General features: G+C 46.5%; 1 protein-coding gene across 1 annotated transcript in view; it reads left to right on the forward strand.

Annotated features, from left to right (window-relative positions):
- TRIM71 (tripartite motif containing 71) overlaps positions 1–23,531 on the forward strand; it is a 76,367-nt gene that overhangs the window by 45,572 nt on the left and 7,264 nt on the right. The window contains exons 2-3 of the mRNA XM_021934940.2: positions 10,045–10,212; positions 21,692–21,826. Of these exons, the coding sequence (XP_021790632.2) occupies positions 10,045–10,212; positions 21,692–21,826 (303 nt within the window). The remainder of the gene's footprint in view (positions 1–10,044; positions 10,213–21,691; positions 21,827–23,531) is intronic.

Genomic DNA, 23,531 nt, shown 5'->3' on the forward strand with positions numbered 1-23,531 from the left:
ATGCCCGAACTTCTTGTATGTAATTACTGACAAACATCCTATTGTGTGGATGAACCACGGTGTATGTTGATGTGGAAGTTTTGTTTTTACTTTTAAACATCCAAGACTGATTGATTGAGACAAGGTTTCTGTCACCCAAGCTAGAGTGCAGTGGAATGATCATAACTTGCTGTAACTTTGAACTCCTTGGGCTCAAGCCATCCTCCCACCTCAGCCTTCTGAGTAGCTAGCAAGTTTTATTTAAGTAAACATATTTATTTGTTCAAAACTGTGTTTGGGAGGCAGTAATCCAAAACACAACTCTGGCACTTTCTAAGCCGTCTCTCAGTATTGTGTAGTGTAACTTGGATCTGTTAGAGGACACCCCAAGCACAGGTGTGGCACTCGCCACCCTCAGGAAGATGCCCTTTTGCTGCAGAGCCTTCAGGAAATGTGTGAGAGACTGAAGGCGGTGGGCCGGTGGGCCATGAGTTTGCCTCAAGCTGTGTGGGGTGGGTGCCAGCCCAAAAAGCAGATTCTGATCTGGGAGGCAGATTCTGATCTGGGAGGCAAATAAGTCCAAAGGGCCTAGGGAGCTGGTGCCCTCTGGGTTCGCCAGAGGCAGAGTTTGGAGAACATGTTAATTCGAGATCCCCTGCTTTGAAAGGCAGGATGCAGGCTGTCAACAGGGTCCTGACACCGCAGTGCCCCCAGGGGCAGAGCACGAGTGTCTGCTGCCTGCCCTCAGGGCTCAGGCTCAGGCTCAGGCTCAGGTCTGGTGTAGGATGGAAAGTCTGGGTAAAGGAAATGGCAGGCATAGCTACATTCCCCACTACGCATCCCTCTTCCCCCACTTGGCGTGTGTATTGTCTCACAGTTGGTATTTTGCAACATCATGATTATACTTTTAAATATTAAGTGGTGTGTGCGTGTGTGTGTGTGTGTGTGTGTGTGTGTGTCTGTCTGTCTGTCTGTGTGTCTTCACAAAGGCCTGGAGAAGTGCTAATTTTAGCTCAACATGGGAGGTCCCTGTCATTTTCCCTGCCGGAATCTCCTTTTACCTCGACCTCTGCCCCTTATGACTCACCTGGAGGATTGCTCCTGCCTTGTAAAACTCAATGTAGCAGGGCCAGCCGGGGGGGTGGCTCACGCCTGTAATCTCAGCACTTTGGGAGGCCGAGGCAGGCGGATCACGAGGTCAGGAGATTGAGACCATCCTGGCTAACATGATGAAACCCCGTCTCTACTAAAAATACAAAAAATTAGCTGGGTGTGGTGGCACGCGCCTGTAGTCCCAGCTACTCAAAAAAAAAAAAAAAAAATCCTGGAAGCATCATGTTTTAACAATAAGTCATATTGTACATGGTGGCTCACACCTGTAATCCCAGCACTTTGAGAGGCTGAGGCAGGCAGATCACTGGAGGTCAGGAGTTTGAGACCAGCCTGGCCAACATGGCAAAACTCATCTCCACTAAATATACAAAATAGCCAGGCGTGGTTACAGGCATCAGTAATCTTAGCTACTCAGGAAGCTGGGGCAGGAGAATCGCTTGAACCCAGGAGTTGGAGGTTGCAGTTAGCTAAGATCACCCCACTGCACTCCAGCCTAGGGGACAGAGTGTGATTCTGTCACAAAAAAACAAACAATAACAAAAAAAACCCCAAAAAACCCACTGCAGCAGCCTGCAGAGGTCGGAATCACAGAAAACTACAAACACGAGTTACACCACCCTTTCTCAGGCCACACTGTGCGCTCGGGGTTAGGCGGCAGCAAGAGACATATTCATGAAACTGCTTTGTCTGACTCTGCCAAAACTGGTGGAAGGCGTTTGCTGTGCTGCCCAGGGCATTGTTCTTATCTGGGTTTTCATCTTCCTTAAGAGAGTCATTGCTGGGGGAAAATGATTTTCTTCCAGGATGAACTCATTTTCACACTTTTAATAGTTCTGATAGTTCCTGTGAGCCACAAATGGGGCTATTTCTCTTTTTATCAAGTCAGCAAGTAAGCTCAGCCAAATTCCAGCATTCAACTCTGTAAACAGAATTTAGTCACTTTCATTATCTGGGCCTTTTAATTTGCTAGGTTTTGTTGTTGTTTTTAAGACAGAGTCTGACTTGTTCTGTCACCCAGGCTGGAGGCAGTGTCAAGATTTTGGCTCACTGCAACCTCTGCCTCCTGGGCTCAAGCAGTTCTCCTGCCTCAGCCTCCCGAGTAGCTAAGATGACCGATGCCTGTCACCACGCCTGGCTATTTTGTATATTTAGTGGAGATGAGTTTTGCCATGTTGGCCAGGGTGGTCTCAAACTCCTGACCTCCACTGATCTGCCTGCCTCAGCCTCCCACAGTGCTGGGATTACAGGTGTGAGCCACCACGCCTGATCAACGCTTTGTGTTTTGTGTATGTTACTAGTAAGAGCTGTGTGCTCAGAGAAACACCCAGACATGGTGGTGTGCTACTGGAGTGTGCTGAGGCTCTGAGCCCTGAGACTTTGCACAGGGCCATGTTGATGGAAAATAGTTCAGGGATTGTGAAGCTGGACCCTTGGACTTTACCAAGGGCCTGTGTGATTCTGGGGCCTGGTCCCACAAGCAGGGGAGCAGGTGATAGGAGAAGGAACTACTCAGCGTTTGTGGAAGCCTTGTAGAATGGTGCATTGCGGGAGCAGGGGCTTGCTAGATGTGGTTGGTTGGCTGCTGTTGGGGGCGGAGTAATGGTAACTGTTGGGGGAGCAGCAGTTGGTAGTGAAGAATTTTTGAAGACAATTAGGGAGGAAGGGAGCGTGGTGTGGCTTTTGGAGTCACCTAAAAACTTTAAGTGAACAAATGCTAACAGATGACATTTTGTGATTGTCAAACTATGCTTCTCCCTGGGCACCAGCAGTTGCGGTGAGTTCAGATGCAGAGGTAACAGCATCCCTCTCTGATTTCAAGTTTTCCTTTCAAATTGCCTTGTCCATGGAGCCTAAACATTTAAATTGGAGATGAGAGGATGCCTCTGACCCCACTTGAGGCTGTTCTTGGACACTCCCACTTTCACCCTACCCCCCCCCCCCTTTAGATCTTCAAGTGTTATATTGCTTATTTAGTCTGAAAATGAATCTTGTTCCGCCAGACAATATTACATGTGTGCATTTCTTACCTTAACCTTTGAGGTCAGTTGAGCCTCATCCTTCAAAATTTCAAATTTTAGAAAGTTAATACTGTGCATTTACATAATATGTATAATGGGACTGCAAAATAACATTATTTTTGCAGTGAGATACATAAAAATTTACTGAATGACATAGGCAAAAATGATTAATCCTTTTCACACCAGTTCCAGTTTTTAAAATTATTTTACTGACAATTGTGTGTGTGTGTGTGTGTATGTATGTGTGTATATATACATACACATTTTTGAGACAGGGTCTCGGGCTCTGTGGCCTAGGCTGGAGTGCAGTGGTTCGATCATGGCTCACTATAGCCTTCATCTCCTGTGCTCAAGTGATCCTCTTGTCTTGGCCTCCCAAAGTACTGGTATCGTAGACCTAAACCAGCATCCCCAGCCAAAAATCTTATATATTTATTGTGTACAACATGTTTTGAACTCCGTATGCATTGTGGAGTATGTATGTTGAGCTCATTAACATGCATTGCCTCACATATTTATTTTTTTCTGGTGAGAATACATAAAAATGTACTCAGCGATGGTCAAAAATACTATAATAGCTATAGTACCTTGTTGTACATGAGTTTTGCTGCCAAATAGTATATGGAAAAACTTTTGTATTCCAGAGCATCATTTTGGATTTTGGAGTTGCAGAAAGGGGATTGTGGGCCTCGGGGGTGGGTGTGTGTGTGTGTGTGTGTGTGTGTGTGTGTGTGTTTTAATTCCTAACACCCCTCTTCCTTTTTATCGCCTGAGATTCCTTCAATTTGTAGAGATACCATGAAGCAGCCCCGCTTAATCTATTTAACAGATGCTACTGAGACTGCCAGAACGCAACACAAGACTTTTTCCTTGGGCTGCTCCTCGTCTAGGCCCCTTTTCAATGTTGGCACCCATCAAAGCCTTCCACCCAAGCAGAAGCAGATCTTAACTCCAGTCCCAACTGTGAACTGTGTCCATACTGACTGCCTCTCCTGGCAGCCCCTGCTGGCCTTTTGTGTTCGGTTGTGTTGAGAACAGAAACTGGTACTTTGCCCTTCACATGGGTGAAGGTCGACCTGACTTGGATAGTAATTCTTACTATCCAAGCTTGCAAGTAGGTTTCCACCGATAACCATTATATCAAGTGATGTAACAATTGAATATATTACCAAATTGAAAACTAGGGTTTCTCTAAAGAACAAGGATGTTAACTGTGGCATTGCTTGTGCTTTTTCAAAAATCAGGAAACAGTTTTCAAATTGTATTAGTATATACTGACAGTACATTCATATAGCAGCATACCATGCAGCCATTCAGAAAGCCAGGCATCTCTCTGCATGGAGTGACCCAGAACATTCAGAACAAGTTAATATAGTTAAGAGAAACTTTTTTTGTCTTAAAAAATTCAATTATGTCTAGAATATAGCTTTGTTTTTTCATGGTTAAAGTGGAGACAATTGAGCGAGACATTAGGGATTTTTTTTAAAAAACTGTTTGCTAGGCCGGGTGCGGTGGCTCAAGCCTGTAATCCCAGCACTTTGGGAGGCCGAGACGGGCGGATCACGAGGTCAGGAGATCGAGACCATCCTGGCGAACACGGTGAAACCCCGTCTCTACTAAAAAATACAAAAAACTAGCCGGGCGAGGTGGCGGGCGCCTGTGGTCCCAGCTACTCGGGAGGCTGAGGCAGGAGAATGGCGTAAGCCCGGGAGGCGGAGCTTGCAGTGAGCCGAGATCGCGCCACTGCACTCCAGCCTGGGCGACAGAGCGAGACTCCGTCTCAAAAAAATGTATTACTTTCTGCATTTGAACAAATACTTGTTACCTAGCCAAATGAAAAATGTTTTGGAAACACTCCTTCCCCATACCCCCACTAAAGTAAGGTTAATTTGTCTGCGGCGGGGACTCTCTTGTCTTTAACTGGTGAGCACTGTGTATGAACTGGGTCCCTATTCCTTTCTCCTGTTTATCCAGGCCACGGTTGTGGGGCAGCACGTGGCCAGAGCTACAGGAGGGGCTTCTGCTGAGGGTTTGGGCTGCGGGTTTGAGCACAAGCACTCAGTCTGTCTAACTCAAGTAAAGCTTCGTTTTAATATTACTTAATAGACTTGTTTCATGGGTAGACTTTACTCCCTTGAACTTGGCTTACCATTTTTAAAATGAATCCTCTGTTGTCCCACCTGAGAACCTGCAGAGTAACACACACAGGTAAGGCTTCTTGTGGGCCTCATTGGCTTCTGTTGCCTCCACTTTACTTCTGTAGTGGGAAACTCAGAAACCCTCTGGGGTGGGTGGAGATCGAGCCAGGCGTCACGGTTCAGCCTTGGTTTGTGGGAGGCCAAGTAAATGTCCTCAGTCATTTTAAGGGATATTGAAGTAATCTTTAAAAAGTTTACAGCAGTTTACGTATTTTAGTTGAGACATTTTGATGAACTTAAATGGCGATCTGGGCCTTCCTCCATCCTTCCAGCTTACATTCTTCACTGATAGGGGTAGTTGTATTTTAAACCTCAAGCTCATTCTTTGAGATGTGCCGGGGCTGCAACAGAGGTCCCTTGGTGTGTGTGTTCTTGTTGGGCCACAGATAGGAGTGCAAAATCTAGATTCCAGAAGCCTGGATGCGTGTGCATTTGCATGTGCACACGTGCGTGCACACACGTTCATTAACAAAGTATTTTATTTAAACACTCGCTAAGATACAAACATGCGTATTTTGTATTTTTATTTATTTATTTTTCCTTTAATCTCCCTCCCCCATTCCCCCCCCCAGTCCCCCGCCCGTTCCTTTCCTGCTGGGCTCACATTCCTAGGTCTTTGTCTCTGCCTGGTATTTTAGAAATTTTGGGAGAGGAAGGCAATGGGTGGGACGTTCTGGAAGCTGGGGGCAGGGAAGAGGGTGGTCACTTGCAGGGTCAGAGGTCAAGCCTCCTCCATTTAGCTGGGGCAGCCGGATTGTCGCCAGGCCCGAGGGGGCGTGTCTGTGCATCTGCCCGGGAAGCCCCAAACAGGCCCTGGAATTCCTGCTGCTAGACGACCTGTTCTTCCCAGTCCCTTCCCCCCTTTCCCGGGAGCCACTGTTCATGGCTGCTCCCACATTTCTGGCTATAGGACCCTCCACACAGCTCCAGCTTATTCCCTTAAAAATAATTTTACACCTGTTTCAGAGATAATTGCACCCATGCACATCCTCTCCTATCGATTGTTTTAACAGCTCTAAAATTGTGGTTTTTCAATCTCAGAAATTGTGGTTAGATGAGACGTGGAGCTTCTAAATGAAGAATGAAATCTTACCAAAGTTTTGCTCCAACTTTTATAGCTGGAAGGTTTATAAAAGTGGATTTCATTTTATAGTTTTTGGACAATGCATTCTTTTAAAAATTCATTGTTTACTAATTACAAGCCCATTGAGGCCATTCTTTCACTCACTGGTAGCTTTTTATTATCAACCGTTTGGGTGCTCCCCGCCCCCATCTCTGTTCCAGGCGGCCTGGAGCTGTGGAATCATTGGCTCTTCTGAAACCACAGCGTGTTCTGGGTACTTAGAACTGCATCGATCCTGTATAAAATGATACCAGGCAGGGATTGCATTCAGAGACCCCTTTCATTTGTATATCTGGGCTCTCAAGGCTGGTCATGGGAGGGCTCTGGTGTCGGCTAAGGGCACCCTGCCTTTCGCTGCCATCACCGCCCACTACCTGTTCTGACCAGGATTTTTTTTTTCTGGACACTGCATCTGCAGAATCTTTTAAAACCTACCATTCATGGGGGCATTGCAAATGTCCAGCATCATCCAGGTTCTGTGTTTTAAGGTTGATCTAAACCTAAGAAAAATCATCTTAATTCTTTATAGTTGCACAGTTGGAGTCTGGAGTGGCCACCCTGGCTCAGCCCAGAACTTGTTTTGTTTTGTTGTTGTTGTTGTTTGTTGTTGTTATTGTTGTTTGTTTGTTTGCACTCTTAGCCGGTGTTGCCTAGGCTAAGTTCATTGCCATGGTCATGGCTCACTGCAGCCTCGACTTCTTGGGCTCAAGGGATCCTCCCACCTCAGCCTCCAGGAATGAGCCACCGCGCCCAGCTAATTTTTATAGTTTGCTCCAAGTGCTCCTCTAGCCTCGGCTTCTCGGGGAGCTTGGACTACAGGCATGAGCTGCCATGTCCAGCTACTAGAACTTAATTTTGAAGCTCTTTAGTTTCTGTTGTCAAGTCTCTATAGATAGGCTTTCTGCGGTGGAAGGGATCTCCGGAGGTACCTAGTCAGGACCCTTTTGTTTCACAGATGAGACTGAATCCCAGACAGGTCAAGAGAACTGGCTGGACAGAGGGTTCCATAGCCAGGTTGTGCCAGGCTCAAGTTTACAGCCTGAGGTTCTTTTCTACTCACTAGCCATGGAGATGAGAACAATGTAGGTAGTTATCCGAAGGAAGCAGGAGAGTGCCATTCAGTCCACACAGCTGTCTTGAGGGAAAGACAAGAGATGCCTTCTCAAGGTTGCTTAGCGGTTAGAAGCAGGGAGGCCATCCGAAGGTTTAGTGGCATGTTTTATTCACATGTAAAAGAGACTTTTCTGATGGAAGGTTTTTCACACTTCACATCAGCATAGGAGTGATCCCTACATTACCTTGACAAATGGAGAGAGCAAAGGAAAGGAATGTAGTTCAAGCTGGTAGAATTGCTTTAGCACCATGTTGTAAAAGAGTGATCGGCCAGAAATTTTTCCTGAATTTATCCAGCTCAGCATCTTTTGGTTAGTATTTATACTTGAGAATTTTAGATTTAAAAGATTATTAGGATTAGATAATCTCTAAAGGATGGATCAGCTTAAAAAGCAACTGACTTAAAGGAGGCAAGTTGCTGTTGCCTGGTTTCAGTCTGCCACTATTGCTGGCAAAGCACTGCAGTGATCAAAACTGGCAGCAAAGTTGCAAACCTTACCACATTTCCCTTGTATAAAGTAGGATCTGGGCCAGGTGTGGTGGCTCACGCCTGTAATCCCAGCACTTTGGGAAGCCGAGATGGGCGGATCACGAGGTCAGGAGATTGAGACCATCCTGGCTAACACAGCGAAACCCCGTTTCTACTAAAAATACAAAAAAAATTAGCTGGGCCTGGTGGCGGGCGCCTGTACTGCCAGCTACTCGGGAGGCTGAGGTAGGAGAATGGCGTGAACCCGGGAGGCAGAGCTTGCAGTGAGCGGAGATCACGCCACTGCACTCCAGCCTGGGGAACAGAGTGTGAGACTCCATCTCAAAACAAACAAACAAATAAGTAGGATCCATAAAACCTGATGGTTATAGCAGAACTGTTTCTTTACAAAAGTAAAAACACAATATCCTGAATCTTTCCTTTTTCCTGTTTCTGAATTGTAAAGTTTCTGGAGAACCAGTTTAACCCTTGCTAGATTACACGCTTCCCTATTAACTCAGCCCTGAGTGGAGTAACTCTGTGTGCTTGACTGAACCAGTTAGGGGGAGCATTTTTCTAGTGGACACATTTTATGCAAAGATTTTGGTTATTAATAAAATAAGCATCTTGGAGAAGGAAGGAAGCAGCAGTCTCCCTCTATTTGCCCCCAGCCCTCTCTGTTTGGAGCTCTCCACCTAAGAAAACTTTCTGGGCCGCTTCCAAGTCTTCTCCCCATCTGTGTCTCCCACAACACTTCTGCCCTGCTTCTCGCCAGAATGAGCTTCTATTCAGTCTGCGTGGAATCGCCTGGATCTCCACCATACCTAGCAAGGTGCTTTGTACTGGGGATGAGAGAGCCGGTGTCGCCTGTGTTGGACCCAGCTTTGCCGAAGGCTCATGTTGGCTTCCCTGCTGTGTCTTTGCTAACACTGTGGCCTTGAACACCCCCCACCTCCTGTCTTCCCCTGGAGATAAGTGTGGTGGTGTATTTGTGGAAGAATTCCCCTTGCCTACTGCTTCCCTGCCTGTTGCATGTTAGCTAGCTTCCCCTCATGCCCAGGTGTACCAGAGGCAGATTTAAACTCTGCTCTTGAAAGCAATCCAGCAAACATTGACAGAGTGGTGCTAAGTGCCCTGCTCTGTGGAGAGATACACAGTAATGAGACTGGCCCAGTTTCTGTGCCAAGGAGTTTCCTCTCTTGAGAGCTGCTTGTTTATTAGCAGGTAAAGGTTGTGCCAACCCTTTCTCTCTCTCTCTCTCTGTCTGTCTCTTCTCTCTCTCTCTCCCTCCCTCCCTCCCTCCCAGCGTGCTGGGCCCCAGGGAAGTGTAGAACATCACATAAAGCAGTTCTGTCAGCACTGGCTGCCTCCCAGGTTCAACTCCTTGGAATAACTTGGCATGAAGAAGAAAGGCAAGGAGCTGGCTGACCTTACCACTAGCTTTTTGCCTTCGTTCCAGAAACTTAAGCCTGTGAGCTCGCTCGAGTGCCTGGGAGAACCATGCTTTGCACTTTGCACTTTGCATGACAAGCTGTGGTGTGAGGATGGTTGTTACTGGCTCTTAACCTTGCTTTACACATCCAGGCTAGAGCAGCAAAGGAAACTCTCTGGTATATTCTTGCATCCAGGCCACCAATATCAGACTAGGCAACACAGTCTTAACAACTTTTCTGGATAATGAAGCTAAGATTCAGGAGAAACTCTCGTGCCGGGAGGTTTTTGTTTGGTTTGGTTTCTGCCTTTGAAGTGTCTCTGTTACATTCTGAGTGAGACTACAGTGGGATGTGGCATTCAGTTGTGTTCCCCACTCCATTCCCCCTTGATTTGGGGCAGAGAGAGTGGGAGAAAAAGGGAAGCAGACAGTTTTGGTTATGTTTGCAGTTACTCCGCTGCTGTCTCTCCCTGTGGGGTGTGCTTGCTCATTTGGAAGCTGGTGGTTCGGTTGTGGGATCCAGGACCCTCAAGTTGCTGTCTTCCCTCCTCCTCCCGTCCTGTATCTCTATTTATGCCTGTCCTCTCTCTGGTCACCAGGTGCTGCACCTGTACTGTGACACTTGCTCCGTGCCCATCTGTCGTGAGTGCACAATGGGCCGGCACGGGGGCCACAGCTTCATCTACCTCCAGGAGGCGCTGCAGGACTCACGGGCACTCACCATCCAGCTGCTGGCAGATGCCCAGCAGGGACGACAGGCAATCCAGGTGAGCCTTCCCTACCCTTCCGCAGTTCCCATGTGAATCGGGTCCCCCTTTCTGTCAGGTGGCATGGACAGACATTTGGGGCGGATTCCAGTGTGGGGGGTGGAATAGTGACCCAGATGAGCTCAGGTGACATCCCTGCAGCAGCGATCCCTTTGGGGTTCTGGTAGTCTTGTGAAGATGTCAAGGACATGTCCAAAGTTACTGGTCAGATTTCTAAGCACCTGGCCTGGGTCCTAGCATACCACCTGCACGTGTGCCACCCGGCTGCCTCCCAAAATCAGAGCGGACATTGGCACTTCCAGCCAGGACCGCAGAAATGCTGGGTGCTTATTGCTTATTATTATTATTATTATTATTATTATTATTATATTTTTTGAGATGGAGTCTTGCTCTGTCACCCAGGCTGGAGTGTAGTTGTACGATCTCGGCTCACCACAACCTCCACCTCCCGGATTCGAGTGATTCTCCTGCCTCAGCCTCTCGGGTAGCTGGGATTACAGGCATGCACCACTGCATCTGGCTAATTTTTGTATTTTTAGTAGAAATTGGGTTTCACCACAGTGGCCAGGCTGGTCTTGAACTTCTGACCTCAGGCGATCCACCTGCCTCAGCCTCCCAAAGTACTGGGAGCTACTGAGCCCAGCCAATGCAAAACAGAGTCTCACTCTGTCACCCAGGCTGGAGTGTAGTGGCGGGATATCAGCTCACTGCAACCTCTGCTTCTCAGGTTCAAGTGATTCTGCTGCCTCAGCCTCCCAAGTAGCTGGGATTACAGGTGCCCGCTGCCACTCCCAGTAATTTTTCTTTAGTAGAGCCGGGGTTCCACCATGCTGGCCAGGTTAGTCTTGAACTCGTCCTGACCTCAGGTGATGCACCCGCCTCGGCCTCCCAAAGTGCTGGGATTACAGACGTGAGCCACCATGCCTGGCCTAATGCTTTTTAGACAGAGACCTTTATGATACAGATTTACTTATTTATATGTGAGAAATTAGTGAGCAGGAGAATGTTGTGTGAGGTTCCGTGTCTACAGTCCTTTCCTGGATGGTAAATCCCCCGTAATTGAAACTGTCGTTTCTGTTGAATTCGTATCAACAGCTAGGGAGGGGCATGTGTAACTTTGAGAATTGACAGGGTTCTCTTACATGGTTAGGTGATAGTGTGCCTGAATTGCTGTTAAATCTTGTCTGATTCAGGTGACAAGGTTTTAGGAAATCAGAAAATTGTGGCGTTTTCCCTGTGTTGTAGGATACTTTGAAAGTCAAGAAAAGTTGTTCACCCTCTAGGAGAAATAACATAGGAACCATTTTAGAATATTTATATAAGTGAATTGTTTTAAAAGTAAGATTCTGGCCAGGTGCAGTGGCTCACGCCTATAATCCTAGCACTTTGGGAGGCCGAAGTGGGTGGATCACTTGAGCTCAAGAGTTTGAGACCAGCCTGGGCAACATGGGGAAACCCTACAAAAAGTACAAAAATTAGCCGGGTTTGGTGTGACACTCGCCTGTAATCCCAGCTACTTGTGGGACTGAGGTGGAAGGGTTGCTTGAGCCCCAAAGGTGGAGGTTGCAGTGAGCCAAGATTATGCCAGTGCACTCCAGCCTGGGCAACAGTTAAGAGCCTGTCTCGAAAAAGAAAAGAAAAAAAGAAACCCTATTTTGAAAGTGCTGAAGAATTGAGATCATGTGTCTTACAGAAGAGGGAGGAGGATGTGATTTAATAAGTTTCTCAGCCGCTATCACATTCCCATGCATGATACTGAAACAGTCTTTTCTGATGAGTCAGATTTTATGATGTTCAGATTATAAAACTGGAAGTTTGAGAGACTTTCTGGAATGACTCATGCTGTCATCGTTACACCAGTATTGTTTGTCGTCTTTAAAATGCCTTGAGTGTCTCTGTTGCTCTTCTCCTTTGTCAGTGTCTTCACCTGTGCGTCATTCTGTTGTGTATCAGTGCGTCTGTCCCTGCGGATGAAGTGATTTGTGTCTTTCATTTTATGCCACGACAGTTAGGACCTTGACAAACAAATGCCTTACCCTGCTGGTGTCTCCTCAGCACCGGTGCCCAGCCTTCACTGTGGCTCGCATCTATAATCCCAGCACTTTGGGAAGCTGAGGTGGGTGGATCATCTGAGGTCAAGGAGTTTGAGACCAACCTGGCCAACATGGTGAAACCCTGTCTGTACTAAAAATACACAAATTAGCCAGCCGTGGTGGCGGGCACCTGTAGTACCATCTACTCAGGAGGCTGAGGGAGGAGAATTGCTTAAACGCAGGAGGCAGAGGTTGCAGTGAGCCGAGATCGTGCAGCTGCATTCCAGCCTGGGCGACTGAATGAGACTCCATCTCAAAAAGACAAACAACAAACAAAAAGAGCCACTGGTGTCTAGGTCTGAACTCCTAGATTGTGTTACGATTTTATTATGCTCTTACTGTCTTAGGAGGTCGAAAACACTTGGAGAATTATTGAGAGAATGCTGGTACTCTCTGTGCTTAGTGGGAAAAGCCACTGTGGGGGAGAAAAATGACTTGTAACAATTTGCTGGAGACTTAAGGAGAGCACCCAACAAATCATGAGTGGGTAACATGGTGAAATCTCAGAGAAATGGAAATTCAGACTTTTTGTGGAGAGAAAAGAGTGGGAAAAATAAATATAGTCAACTGTATAAGTGGTGAGAACCTAGGCATAAATCCTAGAGGTATGATTTAAATGTTAGTTGAAAGTGTGTGCCCAACATTAATCTGAATTCTAGATCATGGGGTATTTTGGGTAGAGGCATTTTAGATCTGTTAATCTATAAGGCCACAGCCAGCTACACTACATAGATTGTGATTTCCTAGAAGGTTTTTGTTTAACCATAACTTGTGTGTGCTTAGCACCCTTAAGTCTTGTTCTGTCACCCAGGTTGGAGTACAATGGTGCAATCTCCGCTCACTGCAACCTCCGCCTCCCAGTTTCAAGTAATTCTCCTGCCTCAGCCTTCCTGAGTAGGTGGGATTACAGGCACCTGCCACCACTCCCGGCTAATTTTTGTATTTTTAGTGAGAGACGGAGTTTTACCATGTTGTTGGCCAGGCTGGTCTTGAACTCCTGACCTCAGGTGATCCACCCGCCTCGGCCTCTCAAAGTGTTGGGATATCAGGTGTGAACCACCGCGCCTGGCCATTATTATTACTGTTGTTATTATTATTATTATTATTATTATTTTAAGAGACAGGATCTCTCTCTGTCGCTCAGCTAGAGTGCAGTGGTGCCATCATAGCTCACTGCAGCCTGGAACTCCTGGGCTTTTAGGCGATCGATCCTCTTTCTTTCGCCTCTCACATAGCTAGGACTACAGGTATGCTCCACAACGCCCAGCTAATTTTTGTATTTTTTGTAGAGATGGGGCTCGCTTTGTTGTCTAGGCTGATCTCAAACTCCTGGCTTCAAGCGATCTTTCACTTTGGCCTCCCAAGGCGCTGAGATTAAAGGCATCAGCTGCCTTGCCCAGCCTGACAATTTCTTAAAATGTAACACAAGTCTTCATCCCTTTATTTTTCTCATGAGATTGCAACAATTCAGTCACATCTTCAGACTCCACTTCTAATTCTAGTTCTCTTTGTATTTTCACCACATTTGCAGTGACTTCCTCCACTACTTCTTTCTGCTACAAGAAGTTAATCAGCGGCCGGGCGCGGTGGCTCAAGCCTGTAATCCCAGCACTTTGGGAGGCCGAGACAGGCGGATCACGAGGTCAGGAGATCGAGACCATCCTGACTAACACAGTGAAACCCCGTCTCTACTAGAAAATGCAAAAAAAGTAGCCGGGCGAGGTGGTGGGCGCCTGTAGTCCCAGCTACTCGGGAGGCTGAGGCAGGAGAATGGCATAAACCCGGGAGGCGGAGCTTGCAGTGAGCTGAGATCCGGCCACTGCACTCCAGCCTGGGCGACAGAGCGAGACTCCATCTCCCAAAAAAAAAAAAAAAAAAAAAAAAAAAGAAGTTAATCAGCTTCTTCAAACATTCTATTAATGTTGATATTTTGACCCCTACCCATGAATCACGAATGCTCTTTTATAGTATATCCAGTTTTAGTCTATGTGCTGCCAAAGTGAGCACCACACATGTTCTTAATGGCACCTGGAATGGTAAATTCTTTGCCCAGACCCATCAGAGGAATCACTCTCTGTAGTAGCTATAGCCTTACAAAGTTTATTTGTTAAATAATAAGACTTGAAAGTTGAAACTACTTCTTGATCCATGGGCTGTAGAATGGATGTTGTGTTACCAGACATGAAAACAACTTTCATGTCCTTGTGCATCTCTAGCAGAGTCTTCTGGGTGAAGAGTCTTCTGGGTGACCAGGCACATTGTCAGTCAGCGGTAATATTTTGAAAGGAATCTTTTTTTCTCAGTGGTAGGTCTGAACAGTGGGTTTAAAATATTCCATAAACCGGCCAGGCACGGTGGCACAAGCCTGTAATCCCAGCACTTTGGGAGCCCGAGGCAGGTGGATCACCTGGGGTCAGGAGTTCAAGACCAGCCCGACTAACATAGAGAAACCCCTTCTCTGCTAAATACAAAAAATTAGCCGGGCATGGTGGCTCATGCCTGTAATCCCAGCTACCTGGGAGGCTGAAGCAGGAGAATTGCTTGAACCCAGGAGGCGGAGGTTGCAGTGAGCCAAGTTTGCGCCGTTGCACTCCAGCCTGGGCAACAAGAGTGAAACCCCGTCTCAAAAAAATAAACAAATAAAAATTTAAAAAATTCCATAAACCGTGCTGTAGACAGACATGCCGTCATCCAGGCTTTGTTGTTCCATTTGTAGAGCACAGGCACAGTACATTTAGCATAATGCTTAGGGGGCCTAGGATTGTCAGGATGGACAGTGACTGTTGGCTTCAACTTAGTCCCTACCAGGAGAGTCAGCCCGTCCATTGAAGCTTTGAAGCCAGGCATTGACTTCTGAAGCTATGAAAGGTCCTAGATGGCATCTTCTTCCAATATAAGACTATCTCTTTCCAATATCAGGCTGTGTCCTTCCAATAAAAGTCTCCTTCCAAAAAAAATGTCTGAAGTCTGTTGTTTAGCTGTCTTCATCAATTACCTTAGCTTGTTCTTCTGGGTAACTTGCTGCAGCTTCTGTATCAGCGCTTGCTGTGTCACCTTACACATACGTGTTTTGGAGATAGCTTGTTTTCTTAAACCGTATCAACCAGCCTCTGTTAGCTTCAAACTTCTGCAGCTTCCTCATCTCTCACCCTTCATAGCATTGAAGAGTTAGGGCCCTGCTCAGGAAGGATTAGACTTTGCCTTAAGGAGATGTTATGGCTGGTTTGATCTTTTCTCCAGATCATTAAACTTTCTTCATATCAGCAATAAGGCTGTTTTGCCTTATTACTGTTTGAGTGTTCACTAGAGTGAACTTCTAATTTCTTTCAAGATCTTTTGCAATCACAGCTTTAACTGTTTGGTGTGAGAGGCCTAGCTTTCAGCCTGTCTGTAGCTTTCTACTTGCTTTCTTTACTAAGCTTAATCATTTTAGAATTGTGGGACCTTTTCTTTCACTTGAATACTAACGGCCATTGTAGGGTTACTAAGTGGCCTGATAAACGCCAAAGGTCACTTGTCACAGATCAGCGCACCAGATAAAGTAATAATGAAAAACTTGAAATACTACAAAAATTATCAAAGTGTGACACAGACAGTACGGGCTTTTGGGAAAATGACACCAATAGATTTGGTTGATGCAGTATTGCCACAAATCTTCAATTAAAAAAAAAAAATCACTGGCTGGGTACTGTAGCTCACAACTGTAACATCAGCACTTTGGGAGGCTGAGGCAGGAGGATCACTTGAGCTCAGGAATTCTAGTCCAGCCTGGGCAACATAGTGAGACCTTGTCTCTACAAAAAATCAAGAAGGTTAGCCGGGCCTGGTGTTGAGCGTCTGTAGTCCCAGCTACTCGGGAGGATTGCTTGAGGCCTGGAGGTTGAGGTTGCAGTGAGCCAAGATTGCACCACTGCACTCCAGCCTGGGCGACAGAGCCCAAAAAAGAGCACAGCGAGACTGGGCAACACAGCGAGACTGTCTCAAAAGAGAAAATGTGGGTTTTTCTTTTCTGTCTATGAAGTGCAATAAAATGAGGTATGGCTATAGTTTGTGATTTTTTTTTTTTTTTTTTTTTGAGACGGAGTCTCGCTCTGTCACCCAGGCTGGAGTGCAGTGGCCGGATCTCAGCTCACTGCAAGCTCCGCCTCCCGGGTTTAAGCCATTCTCCTGCCTCAGCCTCCCGAGTAGCTGGGACTACAGGCGCCCGCCACCTCACCCGGCTAGTTTTTTTTTGTATTTTTTAGTAGAGACGGGGTTTCACCGTGTTAGCCAGGATGGTCTCGATCTCCTGACCTCGTGATCCGCCCGTCTCGGCCTCCCAAAGTGCTGGGATTACAGGCTTGAGCCACCGCGCCAGGCCTATAGTTTGTGATTATATTGTTTGTGGTTGCAGTTAGTAAAGATCTGTCGCTGCGTTCCAGTCTGGGCAACACAGCGACAGATCTTTGCTCACTGCAACCTCTGCCTCCCGGGTTCAGGTGAGGAGCTGGGATTACAGGCATGTACCACCACGTCTGGCTAATTTTGCGTTTTTAGTAGAGATGGGGTTTCACCATGTTGGCCAGGCTAGTCTTGAACTCCTAAGTTCAGGCAGTCCACCCGCCTCAGCCTCCCAAAGTGTTGGGATTACAGGTGTGAGCCGCTGCGCCTGGCCAAGAATTACGTTTTAGAGTGGACCACAGTAGCTCCCCATACCCGGTATGGTCGCCTGCAAGTGTATGGGTGATGTTTGCATTCTCTTACCTTCTGACCATTGGGCTTTTTAAATACAGGTCATTATGCCACCACTGTTCTCCACAGTTGGCATCACTGATCGATATCTGTATTCTTTCCCTTCAAAGCCCTCGAGTCTCCTCCATACTGAGTGAGGAAGTGCACTGGAAAGTGCACTAATGCGCCAGTCCAAATGGAGACCCTCAACTTTCAAATGTTTGATTCGATCTGTTAACATCTCAAAGATGGTTAAATTTTCTCTCCAGCACCATGCTTGTTGGGTGATTTCTCTTTCCTTAGTGTGAAGTGTATTTATCTGTTTTGGAAGTTTACCCAGCCTTTCTACATTGTCATTTCCCCCAATCCATCTGCCTTATATTTCTTCAAATGCTCTGCTGTTAGAGGTTGGGAACTATTTCAGTAAGTCCTGGTCTGCACATCTTGGAATGCGGTGCTTGGCTGGGTACTACATAGTTTGGAAGGGAAAGACCTATTTTTCTACTATGCATTGGGTAGGGCTTTTGTGACTCTCAGCCCAAGGAGTATCTTTGCATGCTTGCTGATTATTAAAATTGCAACAAAAGCTTTGAATCCCCTGAACCTGTTTGAAAAATGGAAGGAACTGTTTTTATCATAAAATGTGAGTTCCAAACATGAGGGATAAGCCTGGCTAGGAGACTAGGGGAAGAGGTGAGTAGGGTGGTACACCTATTCCTGTGCAAAGGGAGTGGTTTTGTGTTTGTTTGGTTTTGTTTTTGTTTTGTGAGACAGAGTTTTGCTCTTGTTGCCCAGGCTGGGCCTTTTTTTTTTTTTTTACATCTGATAGACGTTCGATGTAAAAAAAAAAATTAGTTTGGCAAGTAGTATGACATTAATATTAGTTTGCCACCTCTGCTTTCTATTGAGGAATTATTAAGAAATCTTACAGACATAGGTTTGGTCGCCTTGGTCAAATATTAGCTTGGACACCAGTTGTGCTAATTAATAACCAACACATCTAAAAACATAGAGGGTTCCAGTTACTAAGTTCTACTCTTTGGGCTCTAACCCTGTCACACTCTTGCCATGTGATACTGGGGCTGTGACTCTTCAAACTACATGTATGGGAAAAGGACTTCTTCCCTTTTTCTTCCAATTCATTTTAATTATATTATTATCATATTATGTATTTGTTTTGAGACAGAGGCTTGCTCTGTCACCCAGGCTGGGGTGCGGTGGTACAGTCACAGCTTGCTGCAGCCTCGATCTTCCAGGACTCAAGCAATCCTTCCAGCTCAGCCTCCCAAGTAGATGGGACTACAGACAAGCACCACCGTGCCTGGCTAATTTATTTATTTATTTTTTTGTAGAGACTGATGGAAGGAAAAAAAAAACCCGGCGCAGCAGAGCAGGGGTCGGGGCCCCTGGCCCCCCCACTGCCGCTCAGGCTGATCTCAAACTCCTGGGCTTAAGCTATCCTTCTGCCTCCCAAAGTGCTGGGATTACTGGTGTGAGCCACTGTACCCGGCCCCAATTCTTAATAGCAATGCTTTTTCACTCCGACAGCAGAAGTTGGTTTCAATTTCAGATCTTGCCACTACCAGAATTAGCTGGACGTAACCTCGCCACCTTATTCTGTGTTCTTGTAACCACAGCTTTCTTTCCTTTGTTCTCTCAGACAAAGCAGGAGAAGCTGCTTCTGCAGGTACTGTCTGCCTCCGTGTGCTCTTTGCCCCAGCAGTTCTCCCATACCTGTGTAACCATTTCCCTACGCTAAATTCTGTTTAAATGTCTAGGGAGCTCTCTGGCTGTCTCTCGCTTTCTCTGTTTTTCCCTGGATGAATCCTGACAGCCTGAGATACTACAAATTTATCAGTGCTATTATGATACCTGCTTATGTGCATGCTCATTTGATTGGCCATTCTAATTTTTTAACTTCTAGGTAATGTGGATGTAATATCTGTCTGCTTCACGTTATTGGCTTCTGTATTCGTTTATCGGGTCTGTTGTAACAATTACCATAAACTGGATTACTTAAAAACAGCAGGCCGGAAGTCCAAGATCAAGGTGTCAGGACCGTGCTCTCTCTGAAGGCCCTCAGGAAGACACATTGCTTTCCTCATCCGGGCTTTTAGCAGTTGCCAGCATCCTTGGCTTGTACCTGCATCAGTTTCCATTTCTGCTTTGGTCTTCGCATGGCTTTGTTCTCTGTGTATCTGGGTCTGCACATGACCCTCTCTGGACATCAGTTGTGGGATTTAAGATTCAACTTAATCTACTATAATCTCATCTTAGCTAATTACATCTACAAAGACCGTATTTCCACACAAGGTCACATCCTGGCCCCCATTTAGTTGAGCCCAAAGTTTGGAGGGACAATATTTAACCTGACGCAGCTACCTAGTGCTTTGGTAAACATGATTATGGCTAGAGATGTGCAAATATAAAATTTATAGATCGTTCTGCTAATTGTTCTGCTAAATTCCAGGTGCCTTAAGTATCATGGGCTTTGTACTTAGCTCCTCCTCTGATTGATATGTAATGGTACTTGAGACAGGATTGTAAAGGTGGAGCAGAAAGGTTATAGAAATATGCTGTTCCCTTCCAGCTTCAGAAGGGAAGTGGCATCAGCACTGGGTTTGGAAATTTAGGGTGAAGCATTCCAGGCTGTGGGCAGCCTGTGAGCCCTCTGGATCTACCCAGTTCCCCTGTGAATCAGTTCAGTGGATCCTTAGGACACACAGGATTCTCTTAGGCAGGGAATGCAGTGTGGCAGCTAACCATTGGAGTCATGCATGGGTGGTGTGCTTTTTGTTTTTTGTTTTGTTTTAAGTAGAGACCAGGTTTCACCATGTTGGCCAGGCTGGTCTCAAACTCCTGAGCTCAAGTGATTCGCCTGCCTTGCCCTCCTAAAGTGCTGGGATTACAGGCGTCAGCCACTGTGCCCAGCCACCATGGGTGTTTTGGGGCTGCACCTTTGAGCATGTCTTGCATGCCATGAATGTGTCAGCTCTCATCCAGACTGAGTCAAACTATTGGGCAGGAAGAATACTCATAAAAATAAGGTAGATTGTGTATTGTATGATGATGCCATCTATATGAAATACCCAGAACAGGCCAGGCGCAGTGGCTCATGCCTGTAATGCCAGCACATTGGGAGGCCTAGGTGGGCAGATCACTTGAGCCCATGAGTTCGAGACCAGCCTAGGCAACATGACAAGATTCCCCCATCTCTATTAAAAAAGAAAGGAAGGAAGGGGTGGGGGGAGGGAGGGAGAAATGCTCAGAACAGACAGATTTGTAGAGACACAGTAGATTAGTGATCTCCATGGGGGAGAAGGAGGGAAGTGGAAATGACTCCTTAATGGTTATGGCCTTTGCTTTTTGGGTGATGAAAATGTTCTGAAGCTAGGTACTGGTGATGATTACACAACACTGCACATACTAAATGTGACTCATGGTAAATCTTATGATAGGAGCTAAGTGGCCTGACGAGACACAATGGCTGAACTTTTGTCCCAGGTGTTTATCAGATGAGAACTACTAATAACAGTGTTTTACTCTGTGCCAGGTGCTGAGCTCAGCTCAACCCATGCATTGCTCTGCATTTCCCTCAAATCTCCCCTTTACCAAGGTTGGAGAGGACCAGGAGCTTGTCCGAGGCCTTACAACTAGTAAGAGGCCCTAAACTAACCCAGGATTAGAACCTGGGTTACCTGACTCCAGGGATGACTGACTAGCCTGGTTTGCCCAGGACTGTCCCAGTTTTAGCACTGAAAGGTCCACATCCTAGAAACCCCTCAGTCCAGAGCAAACTGGGTGACTGGTCACTCTGATTCCTAAGCCCATGCCAGGCCTTTGTGCTTCCCTGACACCCTCCTGATTGGATCACCTGCCTGAAACCTGTTGCACCAAGAGCAATCACTTTGGAATCCCTGATTTAATACCTCGGTATCTCAAAGAAATCCTTGTGGCTTTTCAAGACACAGCATGTAATATTAATGAAAACACCATGCCTTCTGTCTGGATTAATTTTTTATGAACAATAATACGTCTGATTAAACTGGCTGATTTACTAGGGCTGGTACAGGGTGACGTGTGTGGTGACGTGTAGAGGGTCTCTGACCACGGGGCACAGCTTCTTAGGTAGATCGGGGGATATTCCCAGTGTGCACTTGGCGTTCCTTCTGGCTGGGATGAGCTGTGTTGCCAGTGCCTTGACAAAAACAGGATGGATTAGCCACTAGCCTATCGCACACCCTCACGTGAGGGATGGGCCTGGCCTATGGGGTTTTGCCCAGGCAGAGAGTGAGGCAGGGAAGTCTGGGGAAGCCACTTGTGTGGCTGGAGTTGCACATTTTACATCTGATCCTCATTCCCCATTTTCGGCTGTCACCCAGCTACACTGGTTTCACTGTGTTAGAGTATCTCTTAATAGTTCTGACATTCACTGTGTAGGTGCCATTTCTCATGCAAAGAAATCCAGCTCTTGCCAGCAACTCCTTTAGTTACATGTCAAAGAGATGCCAGTCTCTCCCTAAGTGCCTGTTTTCCTTCCAAGGGAGTGAATCAAGTGGTCTGGGAACCCAGGGTGTCAGCTTTTCAAGTCTGACAGCAGATTCAAATGTTTTGTATAAGGAATGACAGTCCTTCTAATGCCTCGAAGTTGTTTTTTGTTTTGTTTTGTTCTGCAGCTGAGCATCGAGCAGGCCCAGACGGTGGCGGAACAGGTGGAGATGAAGGCGAAGGTTGTGCAGTCGGAGGTCAAAGCGGTGACTGCGAGGCATAAGAAGGCCCTGGAGGAGCGCGAGTGCGAGCTGCTGTGGAAGGTAACGGAGCACTCCCCCACCCACGCTGTGCCCGCTCGGCTTCCATGAACCCCAGCAGCGCTCTACAGGACTCTTTTCAGATCCGGGAGCCAAGCTCTTACGTGTAAAACATTTGGTAATTTTCCCGAAAGTCTGTTGGCAGAAAGATGCAGGGGGTCCCTGGAACATTGTGGGTGCTGTTTGCGGTAAAACAAGAAGGGTTTTCGGAAGTACATGGGTAGCCAAGACTGGAAGCGGTGAAGCGGTCTCCAGTTTTATATTGCATTCACTCAAAGGGAGGCTAAAGAAGGGAGCGTAGTCGAAACTGTTGTTAAGAAAGGCAGGCTGGTAGGAAACATCCCTATTTTCGGTGACCTGGCTGGTTGCACTTCCTGATCTCTTGTGGAAAACCAGTTTTCCTCTTCGGAGGCAGTGAGTGTGTGCCCTTTCTTCCTGTTGGAGCAGGAAGGAGTGCCGAGCACACTAGTGTGCGGTTTAGATAAAAATCAGCTGGAAGGACTACTCGCCCCACCCAGGCCAGCATTCCAACTGTTCCTTTTCTGATTTTATGTCCCCACTCAGAAAGGAGGAGAGTTATGTCTATGAAAGGGCCAGTACTCCATGCCAGTTCTTTAGCTATAATTACATTCTCTGAACACATGAAAAAGGCTAGAGCTGAACACATGAAAAAGGCTAGAGCTGACTTTAGAGTATCCTTGTGGAGCGTGCCTGTTTCCATCTCCAAACAATATGATGATGGTGGGGATGGGCCTCAGTTTCTGCAAGTGACCTTTGCTAACTACTGTGCCCTACACTGTTCTGCAAGGCATCACTGGATTTTGCATTGCATTTTCCATTTAGTTAACTTCACAACTGGATGCTTTCTGCCTCTTCTCACCTCTTAAGGAATATGGCTCAGTTGCTTTCTGACAAGAAGAGACTTTGGAGGTGTTAGTCCAAGGTTTTTAATTCAGCACATTTTTTGAGCACCTTTGTGGGCATGACATCGTTTTCAGACATTCAGATGTCCCCATGGGTCTGCCAGTGTTATGCCACCCACGAATGTTAATTATAACTGAGGGGCCCACTTCTTGCAACCTGAGAGCTTTGTAGTGAACTCTGCCACAAACTCGCTCTTCTGGATTTCCTGATGAAAAAGGCCTTTGTGTGTGGGGGTTTCTGCCGCTTTCACCTTAGTTACCCTCCCTCCTGTGAGGCTGACCCACTGTCCTCTCTAAAGGCAGTTCTGTTTCAGAAGAAGTAGCAAGTTTTTACTCTTGGGAGAAGCCTCTTGAAAGAAGAGTCAAATCCCTTCTTCGTTGTAGTAAGCAGTTAGTGCGTGCCCAAAAATTCATCCTCAGAGCATTCCAAAAGAAGCTGCCTTAGTTTGGACACTTTTGCTATAGAACCTTGCTCCGAATCCTGGGGGGGTCCCTCTCTAATTACTGTTTTTTTTTTTCCCCCCCCCCCCCCCGTTCCTTCCCAGCAAAGCCCTCTTGCCTTGCCTGTCTGTGTCTGGGCATCTCTTTGTTACAAGTTTTGTTTTCTTGCATCTCTGGTTACTTCACTTTAAGATATATAAGTGCAAGGATTGAGACAACCCTGTTGTAAATATCCAGATGCCTCTCTTCGTTCTTGGGCCTTATGTATTTCCAGTGGACTTGTCTACCTCATGGCGTTAGCTGCATATATAGTTCATGGGTAAGAACCAAAGGTGGAGGTTTGG

The sequence above is a fragment of the Papio anubis genome, chromosome 2 (genome assembly GCF_008728515.1).
Source record: "Papio anubis isolate 15944 chromosome 2, Panubis1.0, whole genome shotgun sequence".
Taxonomy (NCBI): Eukaryota; Metazoa; Chordata; class Mammalia; order Primates; family Cercopithecidae; genus Papio; species Papio anubis.